The sequence below is a fragment of the Pinus tabuliformis genome, chromosome 4_2, assembly GCF_031772625.1.
Source record: "Pinus tabuliformis cultivar Carrire ecotype Pingquan chromosome 4_2, CPIR1, whole genome shotgun sequence".
Taxonomy (NCBI): domain Eukaryota; kingdom Viridiplantae; phylum Streptophyta; class Pinopsida; order Pinales; family Pinaceae; genus Pinus; species Pinus tabuliformis.
In genome coordinates this window covers 426,329,075-426,347,008 of record NC_142304.1, presented here as the reverse complement: position 1 = coordinate 426,347,008, position 17,934 = coordinate 426,329,075, and the positions used below count along the sequence as shown (strand labels likewise).

General features: G+C 38.1%; 1 protein-coding gene across 1 annotated transcript; it reads left to right on the top strand.

Annotated features, from left to right (window-relative positions):
• The first annotated feature begins 775 nt into the window (after positions 1-775).
• Positions 776-1,609, top strand: LOC149169779 (uncharacterized). The gene has a single exon (XM_089425335.1). The coding sequence runs from the start codon at positions 776-778 to the stop codon at positions 1,607-1,609; it is 834 nt and encodes a 277-aa protein (XP_089281461.1).
• The last annotated feature ends 16,325 nt before the right edge of the window (positions 1,610-17,934 follow it).

Sequence of the window (17,934 nt, the reverse complement as noted above, 5' to 3'; positions counted from 1 at the left end):
CTGATAAGTCAGCCCAAGATGGCTTTACCAAAGTCTCCACTCGGAAACACGCTTACAAAAAGCCTGCACCCGGGAAGAAACCACATCAAAACCCTGCTTCCACTCCTTCCACGAGTAATAGTTATCAAATTCTGGCTAATATTTCTGAAGAACTTCCCTCAATCTCAAAGCCAAATGCGACACCGCAATCCACTCCCATCATCCTTAATCCCTCCAGCTCAACCCCTAATTCTTCTAACCCAAAGGACAAAATGGCATCCCCCATGGATAATCAAAATGACAGTTCAGGAAAGGAGACTAAAATGGAAGTAGACAGACCTTTGAACCAACTCATCCTCCTTGCAGAAACTACTGAAGAGAAAAGTCAACCGCAAATCATGGTTGAAGATCCTGAAATTTTCAACATGGAAGGACTAGACCTGCTTGAGCTCGAGCAAGCATGCAAAAAGAAAAACTATGATCAAATCCCAGAGATGCAACTCAAAAAACTGGAAATAGTATTATCGAAGGTATATCAGCAGAAACAATTAGGCATCCAACCAAGCAGTACCTGGGATGGAAGCCTCCCCCCAAGAGACTTCAAAAAGAGAGGGAGAAGAACGGATCTCCAGAGAACAATTGAAGTAGGAAAGATTCTGGTGGACTCAGGCAGATATGCAAAATTGACGAAGTACTACAAACCCTTCATCAATAGTGAAACATGAAGCTCACCTCATGGAATTTAAGGGGGCTCAATAGCTCGGGGAAACTTAGAACTCTAAAAAACATGATAAAGATGGAGAAACCTCAAATGTGCTTCCTTCAAGAAACTAAATGTAACAGCAATACGCTAGGAAGCATCCTCAACAGAGCTTGGCCAGGATGCCAATCAGTAGCAGTAGACGCAGAAGGAGCTTCAGGGGGACTAGCTATAGTTTGGAACCCTCAACAGATCTCTCTCCAGAATTTCCACGCCTCCCACAACATAATACAGGCTACCTTCCACATCATAGGTACTAATATTCACAGCAACCTCACTAATGTCTATTTCCCACAGGACGCTGGAAGCAAAATAGCATTGCTCAATACAATAGAAGCTCTCAGCGTAAGCAGAATGCACCCTCTTTGGATCATCGGAGGGGATTTCAATATGATCACCAAGCTGGAGGAAAAACAGGGAGGACGAAACAGGTTGGATCAGGAAAATGTCCACTTCAAAGACTTCATACAAAACAACTCTCTCATTGACTTACAATACTACAACGGCACACACACTTGGAGCAACCGCAGAGCCGGAAAGTATCAAATCACCTCAAAGTTAGATAGATTCCTCATCACCGACAATTCGATTCATCTGGGAGGGGATATTGCAACCGCAATACTCCCCTACTCTGGATCAGACCATTGGCCCAGCAACACAATCAAGCGACCCTTTCGCTTTGAGGAATGCTGGCTTGCTCATCCTGCTTTCAAGGACTTCGTCAAAACAATGTGGAGAAACTTCAACCCACCGGAAGGATCCAAAATGTTCCAATTTCAACAGAAACTCAAATATCTAAAAATGCAAATCAAGAAATGGAACCAAGAGATATTTGGTAACATCTTCAAGGAGCAACAAACTCTAAATTAGGAAATGGCAGATCTTCAACAACAAATCATAGACAAGGGACATACCAATTGGACCTTAGAACAGGAGCAGCGCATAAATACTCAATTGGAGGAGCGAAGAAAGCAAGAGGAAATTCTATGGAGGCAAAAATCTAGGATAAGATGGTTAAAAGAGGGGGAAAGGAACACTAAATTCTTCCATAGAACTACGGTCCAAAGACGAATGCACAACAACGTAACCTTCATTCAGAACTAGGAAGGGATAAGAATGGAAAAGCATGAAGAAATTGAGGAGGAACTTCTTCAACACTTCAAACAGGTGCTAAGCGAGCCTAAGGTAAACAGAAATCCAGCCATTGAAAAATCATACAAAAGATTCCTAAAATAATCACTGAGGAACATAATGAGCTCCTCCTTCGCCCAGTTCTTCCTCAGGAGGTGGACATTGCAATGCACCAGCTCAAAGAAGGAAAAGCACCGAGACCTAATGGTTTTTCAACCACCTTCTATCACAAGTTCTGGGAGATAATAAAAGAGGAGGTCTGGCAAGTTGTGGAGGAATCCCGAGCTATGCACTGGCTCCTACGTGCCCTCAACGCAACCTTCATTGCGCTAATCCCAAAGGAAGAGATATCCAATTCTCCGAGCAAATTCCGCCGGATAGCACTATGCAATGTCATTTACAAAGCGATCTCCAAAGTTGTTGCAAACAGGCTAAAACCTCTTCTGCCTCTATTAATATCACCGGAACAGTCAGGCTATGTAGAAGGGAGGTAGATCCTCGATGGAATCATCCTCACGCATGAAGTAATACATACCCTCAAGAATCACAAACAGGCAGGTATGCTACTGAAGCTTGATCTCTCAAAATAATTTGATAAACTAAGTTGGACTTATATGGAAAAAATGTTAAATGCTTATGGTTTCTCCTCCATGTGGGTGTGGTGGATAATGAGTCTTATTTCCTCCTCCTTCTTCTCCATACTGGTGAATGGCATTCCCTCAAAACCCTTCAGTCCCTCCAGAGGAATTAGGCAGGGTGATCCTCTTTCCCCCTTCCTCTTTGTCTTAATGGCTGAAGGTTTAGGTCGGCATATTAAATCTGCTCTTGACTCACATCAGCTCAAAGGACTCTCCATCCATGGTTTTCCAGCCTTATCCCATCAGCAATTTGTAGACGATAATATGTTGTTTGGATACCCATCAGTTCAAGAAGCCTCCCTCTACAAATCTCTTCTCAACGACTTCTCTGAAGCTTCGGGCACAAGTGTAAATAATGCCAAATCTCAAATATTCTTCTTTCACACAGCTCCAGTGGTGCAGCGTGCAATAGCTCGCATTCTGGGATTCCCCATTGATTCTCTCCCCTCAAAATATCTTGGAGCCCCCCTCATAGCCTCAGCCATCAAACACTCCTCTTGGCGTACCTTAATTGAGAAGCTGGATTCTCGTCTAAATTTGTGGATGCATCGAACTCTTAACATTGCTAGCAGGGTGGTGCTCATAAAAGTCGTGCTTCAGGCTATGTCGCTCTACCTGTTTTCAATTCTTGGAGCGCCAAAATGGGTCATAAAGAGAATAAAGGATCTTCAACGCAACTTCTTATGGGGGAGCACAGCTACTAACCGTAAATGGGCTCTGATAAACTGGACAACGGTTTGCATGCCTAAAGACAAGGGAGGCATTGGATTGCGGGATCCCAATGGGTGCCAAACTCTGGTGGCAGTGGCTCTCCAACACTGACAAACCTTGGGCCACAATCTGGACAGCTAAATACGCAAATCACAGACCACAACAGGAGCTTATAAGACTTACTCCCAATGCAAACGGCTCCCTCATATGGAAAGCAGCCAAACAACATTACAGGCTGATACAAAAACACAGCTTTTGGGAAGTAAGGAACGGCAAAACAGCACACTTCTGGACAGACGCCTGGAATCAAATGCCAAAGCTCAGTAGCACTCTCCACCCTCTTCCGTCTCACTTCAGGGAGGAACACCAGCAGCAAACAGTTCGACAACACTGGACCCAGGAGAATAAGCAAGGATACAGGCAATGGATTCAAAGTGACAGGATAATAAGGAATACGGATTGCCTCCTCGGGGAGAATCTGGAACGGGAGCTCCAAAATCAATGTATACGACATTCAGAAGACAAAGAAATTTTAATATGGGGATACAATCCAAAAGGAACCTTTACAACATCCGAAGCTTACAAATTAATCAACTCCAATCCATCCCCCCTTGATCCACTATGGGGAAAAATCTGGGATTCTGGCTTATGGCCTAAAGTTTCTCTTTTTCTCTGGATGGTTGGACATAAAAAAATCCTAACATGGGATAGGCTAAGAAAAAGAAACTATCATGGTCCATCGATGTGCGTCATTTGTAAAGCCCAGGAGGAAACCCTTCATCACTTGTTTGACTCCTGTGCACTAGCCAATCAGTTATGGGAGAAGATAAGCTTCAGATGTCAGAAAAGAGGTCGAGTAGCTGGGGACATCATAAACACTCTTCGTCTATGGCATAAGAAACCATTCAAGAGTGGAATTCTCAACCATATGTGGAAAATAATTCCAGGTCTGATAGTTTGGGGAATATGGAAAGAAAGGAACAAACGAATATTCAAAGATCAAAGCTCTTCCTTAGAGAACATATGGAGCAGATTCTGCTCAAATCTCAAAGAAACATTGTTGATACATACCTGGACTAAGGAGGACCTCCCCACACTCGACAACGAGAAAGCCATTTGGGAAAATTGGAATATTCAACTCCCTAGTATAGATCTCAACAATGCCCCTCGAAACTTCAATTCAAACAAAGTTTCTTGGATTGCTCCTCCAGAGCATACATTCAAGCTAAATTTTGATGGTGCCTCAAAGGGCAACCCGGGGAAGGCAGGTTATGGTGGAATATTCAGGAATCATGTAGGAAAGCCACAATTGATCTACTTTGGCAATATTGGTTGGGATACCAACAACTCAGCGGAGATGGAAGGCTTATGGCAAGGTCTCCTCTTAGCAAGAAAACACAACTACCTCCCTCTGGAGGTAGAGGGAGACTCTTAGCTCCTTATCAATATGGCCAAACAGCTCCTCAATGGCTCTCATGCACGCAAGATAGCGACAAGTTGGAGACTGGAAGCCAGATTAGAAGCTATAGAACTTGAGCTTCTTAACAACAGAGCAATAATCTTCAGTCACATTAAGAGGGATGGCAATAAAGTGGCTAACATCCTAGCCAATGTGGGGGTTGAAACCAATCAAACCTTACTCGCAGGATCAATAAACATAATACCAAATAATGATAAAATTCAGGAATGCTACCAGCTGGTCCAAGAAGAAGCTACACCCCCGGATGCGGGTGATCGGTAAGTTATTAACCATGATGGGACGGCTAAGGGAAGCGCATGGCTGGCACATGTCCAGCATGCTCGCCGGACAGGAAATCAGGTGGAAGGTTAATAGAGAGCAGGTGAATAAAACTGCGGATGATCAACCGTTCGGTCCTGGCATTAAAGCGAGGTCCAATTACGTCTGTTCGGGAGGATTTCGACCTGCTGCGAATTTAATTGCCATAGTTATGGCGGGTGAGGATCGAGGGAATGGCACCTGCATTTTAAATGACCTCAATGCCAGTAATCTGAACCTATGCTTCATTCTATTCGGAAAGATCCGAAGCTGGGAGAAAGAATGGGTCTGGGGATGGTCTGACGTCGAAGGCTGGTTTCGAATTGAGCCTGAGGCTACGCTCTGGCGGTGTAATTCCCTCACACAGACAAGCAACAGCCCCTGTGGTGTCAAAACAGGGCAAGGTAGCTCCACTGTTGGCGACATTTTTACTGTTGTTCGAGTTTGTCATTACGCGATGCCGAGACCCCGCCAGCGTATGTTGACTCGCAGAGGATCTGGACGAGGTACCCCTTCACGGCCTCCTGCTGAGTCGGGACCCTTGGGGAACAGAGTGCATTCTCATCATCGAGGAACAGAGCGCATTCTGACCCCTAGCCAATATCTGGATCCAAATTCTCCAGACTCTGCCAATTCTTCTTCATTTGGATCAGCCACTTTCTCGTTCAACTGCTCTCTCACGCGCCCTCGAATAACGGCTCATGTCTCTGTTCTCTTCATCGAGGAAGCTCAGAATGAGGGAGATTCCAGCGCTCCAACTCCACTTAATGAGGAAGTCCATAATCCCAGTTCTCCACAGCCTACCTCGGAAATGTATCAGAGGCAGCCCCAGCCATCCAGCGCCATCAGCTTTATGCCGGAGGCCCATGCTCAGCCGAACACACAGGAACCCGAAGTGGGTTGGTTTAGGATAGTAGAGGAGAAGCCCGATTAGTAATCCAGGTTCCAGCTCTCACCATTTATGGAGGCCCAGTGAAAAGGAGGAAAGGTTATCTATGGTTTTGTCTGTCAATATTTCTTCATGTTTTTTGTACCGATTCTATTGTCTAGTGTCTGATGTGAAGATAATACTTGTGTCTGTATACCCTTCACAGGGAGTGTCTAGTGACGGATATGTGCATCACTATGTTTCCCCTGCGCGGGATATAAGGTTCAATCTCTCTGTTTCTGATTCTGGCATGTACAAACGGCCTAACTCATAGGCTTGATGACTATCTGTTCTCCAAGGATGTAATTGTTCTCTTTTTTGTATATAATAGATTAAACTTACTTAGCAAAAAAAAAATATGACACTTCATTGCTTAATATAGAAACTATTACTTAGTGAAAAAAATATCTTAATAACTTTATGTTGGTAAAGAATCTAATGTTGCTAGTTTAACTAAAATGACACTTCATTGCTTAATATAGAAACTATTACTTAGTAAAAAAAAATATCTTAAGAACTTTATGTTGATAAAGAATCTAATGTTGCTAGTTTAACTAAAATGAAAGAATAAGATATGTATATAAATAAGTTAGGTGCACGTAATCCTAACAATCAAAATAAGAATCCTCTATTTTATGTAACAATGAAAATTATAAATAAGAAAACATATTGTTGTTTAATCGATGGTAGTTCTAGCCCAAATGTAATGTAAAAAATTATTATGGAAGAATTGGGTTTATCTTGTGCTAATGAAAATTCCAAAAATGTGTTTCTCCAACAAGAAATAGACACCTACCATTGGCAAAATCAAGGATGTGACTTTCCAAGTAATTGATTGAAATGCCACTAAATAACATTCCATTATTTTGGGAAGGGATTAGAAAACCTTAATTGTTGGATATATGCCCATGAATAGAACTCACATGTCTATCCCAAAGGCAAGAAAAAATATTATTGTATTGTGAGAAGTGTGACTTTCACCTTATATCAAAAGTGTGCATCAACTACATGTAAGTTACATTAAGGAAGATATTGGGGTATTCTTGGAGGAAAATAATGATCTTGCTCCACCCCCTATTGATCCAAATGATGGAATTTGGCATATGCACTTTGATGTGGCTTTTTCTAATGAAGGTAATGTTATTGATATAGAATTTATTCTCCCATCCGAAAAATACATAATTTTCCTACAGACTTAAGTTTGATTGCACTAGCAATGTCTTTGAATTTGAAGCTCTCTTACATGGGATAGAAAAGGACTTTGATATTGATCATTACCACCTTTTTATATTTTAGTATTCATAATTGATAATCAATTTGATAAAAAAAAGGCTTACATCCCTTGAAACAAAGTTATAAAAAAGTATACACAAGTAGCTTGGCTAATTATTTCAGAATGTTTATCTTTTAACATCACTCATATTCATAGGGAGTTGAAATCAATGGAAGATAGGTTAGACATTTTCATGTCTAGCACTTAAAGAAAATTACTCATTAAAAGGCAAAACTATATTTTTAAATATTTCTATCCCTCACATGTTCCTAACAATGTGTATTCTTGGAAAGTATTTTTAGATGACAAAAGCATTTGTGCCTTTCTACCAAATGACCCTTTAAAAAGGAAATCATCTCATTAGAGAATAATCAATACCCTAAAGCGATAACCATTTTGGAGAATTCCTTCTCTCCCCATGATGTGAGAAAATAAAATCAAGGCTCCAAGGAGGATTTGAAGAGGAAGAGTGGTGAAACCATACTTGTGAATATTAGTACCTGATAAGATCCAAAGACTTTGAAAATTAGAGCCCAGTGTTCAAAAGTTGAAAAATAGAAATTCATGGATCTATTTCATGAATTTTGAGGTATATTTGCATGGTCATATGACCTTTGTGTGGGTCCAATCCCAATCTAATATGGTACACAATTCCTATCAAAAAAGATGCACGGCCTATAAGACAAAGACAAAGGATTGTAAATCCTGCACTTAGAGTGACAATAAAAAATGTAGTAAATAAGTGACTCATTACTCACATTATCTTTCATGTTAAGTATTTATAGTGGGTAGCTAATCTTTTTCTAGTACAAAAGAGAAACAATGGCACAATACTGTGTGTATATTTATATGCATCAAATAGAGCAAGTGTAAAAGATAACTTTTTGCTTCCCAACATTGAATTTATTTTGAAATAAGTAGTAGGATCACAGATGTTGTGACTTCTCAATGGTTTTTCTAGATATAACCATATAAATGTGAAGAGGGGTGACAAGTACAAAAAGAAATTACTACTTGTTGGGGCCCTTTGCCTATGAATTTCTTTTGGATTAGTCAGTGTAGCTGCCATGTTTTAGAGGCCCTTTGCCTATGAATTTCTTTTGGATTAGTTAGTGTAGCTGCCATGTTTTAGAGAATTGTTAAAAAAAAATTAAAAACCACAATTATGGTGGGATTGATTAACTCCAATTTGAAAAATGAACCAATTGGTGTCTTGACATCTTATCGTATTAAAAACAATAGATGATGTAATTGTTGCAATCATGACACCATGGAAATTCTTTAGTGTCATATCTTTCTCATCAATCTGTTGAATGATCCACTCAATCGTTTCAACACATAGTAGAACATACATATGTGACGTTATCTTATGAAACCGTGACTTCTTGATATTAATATATACTTCATGGTTTTCTTTGTCCTAGGGCACCTATTTCCTGGAGAACTTTTGATATATTTCTTCCCACGTCATGGGTACTAATTTATCTACATAACAAGTGGTATCTATATAGATGGGAACTTTGATAAAGGAACGTTCTACAACTCCTTCAATATCTCTTTACGCTATCTCCTTGTCATGCCTTTTACTGGTTGGTGGAGCCATATCTCCTTTTGACAAGGAGATGTTGACATAATCAAGATCAGTCACACCGAACATTTCAAATATATTCATGGAAACACAAAATGTAAGGCAAAAATCACAAAGATAATTCATTGTTTATCAAGTTTGCAAACTATGAAATTATAGTGTGATAAGCCTTAGTCGCAGACTGTCGAGATAAAATACGATAAGGTAGAGTGACGTGATGGGAAATGCATAGTCGTAGACTGTGGAGACAACTTATGATAAGGATTAAGGTTCAGTCACAAACTGCAGAGACCGATTGGGAAAAGGAGTAGTTAGCGTGGGGAAAAACTTAGCCGTAATCTATGAAGATACATTGTGACTGAGGGAAAGACTTAGCGCAATTTACGAAGATAGATTGTGACTGAGGGAAAGACTTAGTCACAAGGAAAGGCTTAGCCACAATCTTGAGGGTAAGATGTGATTAGGTTAAGGCACAATGCCATCAGCGGGAGAGAGGCTAATTTACGAAAAGGAACAATGTGGACGTGAATTTATCATGGAGCAATGGGTTGAAATGGCGAGGTGATGAAAATGTTGGTGCTTCAGGGGGTAAAATGTTTTTGAGAGTATTGAGACATACGAAAATTGACAAAGTGAGGATAAGGGATGATCAAGTTGTGGGAGAAGAGAAGAGAACGAGTGAAAAGGGGTTTAAAGGGTATAAATAGGTCAAGATCGGGTATATGAAATGGCTAGGGTAATTGAAGCAATAGAATACAAAATGTCAAAATTGTAAATCAACAAGGGAGGATGTGACCACTTACCCATATACCAACCCTATTGTCACAGTGGTAGAGTGCAAAGTCAAACCACAAATATCGTGAGTTCCTTAGACTATGAATTCATAGACTCAGAGCAAAAGACAGTGTGAAAATGAATTGGGGGTGACCTTTTATATAATTTTTCCACATGTGCAATGGTATCAACGTATTTAATGTGCTCTTGTGAGGAAAATTGTGAAGACTGGTAATTCAATATGATGAAACTCGCAATGTCACATTTTCAGAAGTCAGAGTGTGGTGGGCCTTACGTAGTCGCACCTTCTCCATTTAGATCATTATATCGTAGTCTATCCTTCAAAACTACAACTTTATCACAGTTTCACATCACAAGGTGCAATAGGTCACCAAAAGTCACAAACTCATAGGGTAAAGTGTGATAACACAGTTTAGATTTCTAGATTGCGCACTTATCACATATCATAAATACAAATGTGCGATGCAACTAATTGTAATAGTCTATGAAAATGATTCTATGCAAATGATTCTATGCTAAAAGGGAACTTAGAGGAATCATGGAGACAAGTAAACTTAGGGAAAACATGAAGCTTATCTTTTGGAAGTTCAAGATAGGAGGGATCCAAATTATAAAAGATGTCGAAAATTTGGGGTTGTTGTAGCGGCTAAAACATGAACTTAAAATATCATCATGTTGCTAACAAGAACCTTAAAGTCAACCCATGAAATGAAGAGTGATTATATAAATATCACATTTTTTCTTCTTTTGTAGGGTTAGAATTATAACTTATTTCAAATGATGGCTTAACAACTAGTACAATTGCACAAAATTATTAAAATCAACACATGAATAAAAAAGTGGTGGCACTAAGAGTACCCTTTTTAGCTTAAAATTGCAATTCTTTAAAATCATGGCCATAAAAGCCAATGTTGTTCCAACAAAATTCTTAAAAGCCATGCATGAATAAAAGTGTTGCCATGAGTAGCATTTTGATTTATTTTCTTTTTTTATTTATTAAATTTTTTTCTCATGGTTGAAATCCCAAAATTTTGAAACCATGGCTTGGAACTATTACCATGGAAACGAAAACCCTAAAATCAATACCTAAATTAAAAAGATGTGTTATCAATGTTACGCCTACATTTTGAAATCATGGCCTAAAAAAATAGTATAGTTTTAAACAAAATCATACAAAATGAAAAAATTGTAGACGAAATGGGAACCGGAACAAATAATAGAGGAGAAAAAATAGGGTGGGAAAACATGTATAAAAACAATTTATCTGATTTTTAAAAAATAATTGAAAAAATGAACATAGTTTTAAAATAATTAAAAGAGGGAAATTTAAATTTAGAAAGAAAGAAACACTACCTCACATAGTTCTCACCATCCTTTATATATATATATATATATATATATATATATATATATATATATATATATATAGTTAACTGCTTATGGATTTCAACCAGTTTTTTACTTTAACAAAAGCATTAAAGAATTGTTCATCGAAGAATTTGATGGTGAAGGTCATGAAATTCCCCAAATGCCAAACACCTCTACAACTCCCGCCGCTAGAGAAGGTGACCATTAGATGTGCAGTTTGCAATTTTATTTTTCCAATCTTTTAATGACGGCGGGGTCGAAGGTTCGACACCTTCCCACTTGAGACTTGCATTAAAGAACATGGTGGAACATGGGAAATCCCATCTTCTTCCACATAAAAATCCTCAACCAGTGACAACTCATGGGAAGAAATACAAGCGCAATTGTTGTGACGTCACGTTGTTAAAGAATCTACTTGTTACCAAATATGGATTCCCAGAAAATTCCATCCTCCTTTTAATAGAGGAGCCCACTGTAGTCGAGGATTTGAATCCCATCAAAGGAAAAAATAAAGGCAAATTTGCACCCCCTATTAGAAATATTAGTGTTAGTGCCACTGACCCTGGGCCCCCGGGCTGTGGAGAGGTAGGAACCATAGAGGGTGAAGGCAATGAATCCAAAAATGAGGGTTTACTAATGAATGCTAGCATCGTTTACAATGGAGAAAAATGAGGGTTTACTAATGAATGCTAGCATCGTTTACAATGGAGAAGTCATGGTTGTTGAGCAAGATCCCTATAACAGTGAAGTTGCGGTTGCTGAATAAGAACCCTCTAACTGATAAGTTGTGGACGTTGACCAAGAGCCCTTTCCTAAAACCCTGGAAGATGCAGCGCCTTGCCCTAAGGGTTCCCTGTGGATTCTAAAGCAGATCGATGTTGGGGAAGCCGCTAGTGAGAAGGTTGAGTTTGTTATCGTTCTGAGGCCTTTTCAAAACTCGATGAAATAGATTTCTTGGCATTCCATGTTTTTCTAGGTCAGATCTACATATATGGTAAAAGACCTCAAGCTATCACTAGAACTCAAAATAGGGCTACCCTCTGGATTACAACACCTTATTTTCGAAGGTAAGCAAATGGAAGATCTCTTTCCTCTCTCTGTTTATAATATATGTAGGGATGTCACAGTTTTCTTGGCTCTTTAACTGCGTGGGGGAGATTTCGGAAAGCCTTCCTCTTCCCAAGCCTTCTCTTACAAAGACACAGTATGAAACCAAGTTCCCCAAAGTGCAGATTCACCTTAGGAATGTCCCCTTTCCCCAGGCAAGGAGGCTCAGGACCAGATTGCTTCAGGTCATTTTATAGTAGAGAAAGCTAACGATGTTCCTTCAGTGGAAATCACTCATCCATAGTTGGAAGGAATCTATGAGTTTTTGGTAGGTAAGGGCCTCCTCTGTCATTTCAATGGGCTATGGCCATGTACAACGTATCTTTACAAATGGATCCATTCAACTTGGACCAATGCATGCAAGGTTCTCTTCTATTCTAAGGGTTTCTTCATCGTCATTTTTTACAATGATATAGATTATCAGAATGCTCTTTTCAAGGGGCCCTGGTTTTGGGAAAAAGTTCCCATTGGTTCCCAGATTTTAACCCCTCCAAAACTATGATCACAAAGCTACCCAATTGGGTTAGGCTCCCTATTTTTCCAACCCATCTATGGCATTCTTTAGTGTTTCCGAGTATCGGAAACACCTTGGATTGTTTTCTAACAACAGACCCTTAATGAGGTCAGTGTGGAGTCTTCACCTATGGCGGGATTTACGTAGAACTCGACACCAACAAAGGCTTTCCTAACAAAATTAATTTAAAAATAGGTGATTTTCACTGGACCTAATAGTTGGACTACGAGAACATTTCTTTTCAGTGTTGACTTTTCCATCAAACAGGTCATCTTTAGAACTCTTGTTCTAAAAAACTAGTGAAATAGAATCATGAATCTAAAGAATGGAAGCCATGCAACCCACCTCCTCGAGAAGAGGAGGATTCCTCTTCTTTGGACCAAGAAAATGATGAGTTTTATGATGACATGCTCCCATCGGATAAGGCCCGTATTCATATTTTCAAAAGCCTCGTGAAGGAAGTTAAGATATCCAATTTTTGTCATCCAGAAGAGAAGAACTCAATAATAATGCTCTGATGGGTGCCATGTAGCACACCCATGAATCAACCTCTTCGAACTCTAACAAAGATCCCTCACTAAATTTTTTGAACAATCTTAAGGTAGCTTTAGTAGCCACACCTCCAAAAGGTTGGACCAAAGTAGCAAAGAAGAAAGGAAATAGAGGACACACTAGTGATCAATGCCAAGCTATGTGATTCAAATGTTTCTGTTTTTTCATTTTCTATGTGTTTTGTACCTTTTTTTCATGGCCATCCTTAGGCCTATTCTGTCTATGGCCATCTTTAGGTCGGTTCTATCATATGGCCATCACATACTATCATCGTTAAACTTTTTATATTAATAGAAATCTTTTTGTATTGACTTATATATATATATATATATATATATATATATATATATATATATATATATATATATATATATATATATATATATATATATATATATATATATATAGATAGATAGATAGATATACACCTTGTTCTAGAAGTCTTTTGTTTTGGAGCATTCCTTTCATATGCCTGAGGTCAGTCTTGACTGTAAAATGAGTGCTCTTAAGGAACAATCTGAATCTTTTAATTCCTTTCTTTATAGCAAGAATTTCTTTGTGTGAAGAAGGGTAATTTAATTCTGGACTAGAAAATGTACCTGAAGTATAAGCACAAACTTCTTCTCTTTTCCCATGTTTCTGTAAAAGGATTGCCCCCCAACAACAATCTGATGCATCTGTTTCTAGTATAAAAGGAAGATCTTCTTGAGGAAGAGTGAGAGGTGGTAGCTGCTCAATCTTTTGCTTGATATTTTTTACTGCTTGAGTCATTTGATCAAACCAAATGCTTCCTTTCTTTAAACGTTGTTGTAGAAATTTTGTATCTTTTGCTTGTTCAGGATAGAACTGTCTTATATAATTCAAGCATCCCAAAAACCTTTGTACAGTTCTGATATCTGGGAGAATATCAGGAAAGTTAGCTAATGAACGTAGAACATGAGGCTGTAATTCTACTTTCCCTTGAGATATAAACAATCCCAAATACTCAATGCGAGTTTTAGCAATAATGAATTTGTTAGATGAATTAGAGAGGGCAAGTCCATGTTGATGGACTGTTTGATAAAAACTCTCTAAATGACTTTTATGTTCTGCAATATCTCTGTTGTACACAAGAAGGTCATCAATATATACAATAATAAAAGGAAAATCTTTAAAGATATCCTCCATTCTTTTTTGAAACTCTGATGGAGCATTTTTCAAACCAAAAGGCATGACAGTCCATTGATACTGTCCTCCTGGTACTACAAAGGTTGTTTTGTATCTATCCTCTGGAATAATCCCAATTTGCCAAAATCCACTTTTCAAATCAAATTTGCTAAAAACATTTGCTTTAGCAATCTTGGATAAGAGTAACTCTTTATTGGGGAGAGGATACCTGATTGGCATTAATGCTTCATTTAAAGCCTTGTAATTTATAACCAATCTCTTTTTTCCTCGTTTCTGCTCAGAGTGTTTGTTGACATAAAATGCAGGACAAGCCCATGAACTCTTACAAGGTTCAATAAGCTTTCTAAGCAGTAGATCTTGGATCTCTTTATTACACAATTCTTGTTCTGAGGGGCTCATATGATTTGCAGATGCTTTCTGAGCCATAATTGTGCCTTCTTTTTTGAATGGAAGAGAGACAAAATATTTTTCTCTGGACCAAAATGCATCAGGGTGGTCAGAAGTACAATTTTCTTTGATTTTCTGACTAATATCTGCAAGGACAGTAGCACCATGAGTATCAGCATGCTTAACAATTTTCTGGATTTTACTTAGATCAGCTAGAGTAGTCTCTTGATTAAGAGCTTCATCTGGCTTAATATTTAGTGTATATCTGTTCTTGGTTGGAACTGGAATCTTACTTCCCTACACATTAAAAATGATTAGATTTTTGTCAATCGTAATGGGCATGAACTTTTTCATAAAATCTTGTCCTAGCAATATGTCTGCCCCTGTGTCATAATTAAACAGAGTCACAAAAACTTCTGTTGCTCCCAGCAGTAGAGGAAAATCTGGAGCAATGTATGGAATCTGGATAAGTTGTTTATTGACTGCCTTGAACTGGATTTGAGTAGGCTTCCAGTAGTAAGCAGGGATTGCTTTGTATTTACAACAGCTACTCATAGCACCTGTATCAATCTGGGCATCCAAAGTATATTCTTTATATCCAGGGACTTTTATATTTACAGGGATTACCATCTTGTCATCAATCCCACTGATATCTTGGATATTCTCATTGTTGTCTTGATTTTTTGTAGTCAAAGCTGTCTGAGAATCTGCAAAAGAGAGAGAAACAAACTTGGAGTTTAAATCATCTAATTCTTGCATTTGAATTCTGATTTTTTGTGCAAGATCTCTCATTTGTGCCCTATCTTCTCTTAAACCTTTTTCAACCTGGTGAATCTTGTCCAATATTTGCTCTGTGGTACTAGTGGACAAAGGAGGATCCCAATCCTGGAAATCTTCTATTTTAATAGAAGTTTGAGGGAGATCATTTTTCAAATGATCTATTTTCTCTTGTATCCTTCTTCTGGGTATGAGTAAACTGGGATGTAGAGATGCTTTGTCTCTTTCTAATTCTTCCACCTAATGTTTAAGGGTAGAGAAGGAGAACATTAAGCAATCAAAGATATATGTACAATCACTCTGATTATCATCTAGACAGAGTTGTCTGAAGTCTTCCTCCAACTCTGAGGAACTGTCTGTCTAAGTAACAGAAAAGCATTCAAAATCAGAATCAAACTGAGAAACAAGATCCCATTCTATTGGATCATGTGTAGTTCTAAATATAGAAGAAATTTTCTTTTAAACCTTTTTATTTCCTTTATTGGGACAATTGTTTGCCCAATGACCAAGCTTACCACAAATAAAACATTTTGTTTGCTTGGTTGGTTTATTCCTCCTTCTAAATATGAATCTAGATCTTTGCTTTGGACATGAGTATCTTCTCTGTGATCTAGAGGAATATTGCTTGGTTTTGCATTGACATTTATCAATTTGGTTTTTTTGAGAACCCTTCTTGGGGGTGTTCTTATAACATCCAAAATTATATGTCTCTGAAAAGGAATCACAAATAGCAGGACTGAAATGTAATTGCTTTTTGACATTTTTCTTGGTCTTATATGATGCACATTCATTCTTCAATATTGTGAGGATGTGTTGATGCAATGCTACTAATGATAATGTATCAATAGAAAAATTCTGGGCCAAAAGTGACTGATGAACCAGTTCTAGAATCTTACCAGGCATAGATGCTATATAATGCCTAAGATATGCATTATTATGATGATAAGGAATCTTATAATACAAATTTTGCAGGGTGCAATAATATTCTAATAAGAGATCTAAACTGCACAAACTTTGACTCATAAACATCTGGGCGAAGTGCTTATTATTAGAACATATAACTCTCAAAAATTCATGGGATAGAGCCATCAGTATTGCTTGTAGTGGATCATCACTTTCTAGAATTTCATTTTGCTCATCTTTTTTGATAGTTTCCCACCACAGTCTTGCATTTCCAATTAAATTCCAGGTGAGGAGAATTACTATATCTTTCCATGAAGCTTTTGTATCAGCTTTCTTCTAAGAAGCCCAAGCATTTATCTGTTGTAATAGAATAAGGGTTTGATCTCTTGTTAAACAATCAAAATTTATAAAGAAAGTACTCCCCTGCTTATTAGACCTGAAAGTAGAGGATGGATAATAGTTGAATTCTGTAGAGGCAAGATTTTGTGTCCATGTGCTGAAGTGACTCATCTTTGATTGTGAATCAATGTCCAGTCCTGTTGTTCTTGCATTTTTGTTTGAAAAAATAAATCTTTCATTTCTTTTGTTCTTTGGGGGATTTGATGATCCTTCATCTCCTGACTGACTTGCCATCTTGATTTCTACAATACAGAAATTTTCAATTTTCTGTTTTAGTAGATCTAGCTTTTTTCGGGCTAATCTAGTGCCTTGAACTAAAGCAGATAGCTCTCCATCATTTCTATCGATCATTTTAAGTGAGAGTTGTTGTGAATTTCCAATAGCTTTGGCCAATGTGAATTTTGTGCCTTCTTCTTCTATCTCGGAATAATTAGGAGGGTTGTAAGTTTTGACTATAAATGCTTCAACGCTAGTTACAGCTCTACTTATTACTCCTAGCTGATTATTGATTATTCTGAGTTGGTTTTCATATATGTCTTAAGAAGCATTCATGGTATCAATACTTTGGTGAATTTTTCTGACATGTTCTTTGACTTCAACCACTTCCCTGGCTAAGTCATCTATGTTCTAGGCTATGCAAACTGACTAATAATTACCATAATTTTGCATTTTAGTGAATTCAGAAGGTTCTGGATCTATAGTTGTTCTGTAATGCAAAAACTAAAGATCACTCTGAACAACACCATCCTTGAATTTAGGTGTGCTATTACTTGGATCTAATCTTCTTTCTGGTAATTCCATTCTATTTCCTGGCTTCTCTCTGGGAAGGGAGATCATGCATAGATCTCTTGTTGGAGGCATGATACATTCAAGACAATTTGGATGCTATCCTAAATGGTGAGTTTCTACCACTGTTTGGTATTGTTTTTTTTTTTTATTCTTATTTATCTCCATCGCAGTGAATGTAGTCTGCTAATGGATTGTTCTTATGCTTATCCAAATACTTAGAAATGGGTACTGGAATATTTACTTGGCGAGGTAATCTGGAAGACTGACTTCTAACTAACTTTTTTTGCGAGGAATCTGATTGGAACCTGAGACTTGTACTACCATCTAGTCTTTTTATAGTTTTTAACTGTTTGGAGGAAGTATCAGCCAATTGTGGATATTTATGTGACAT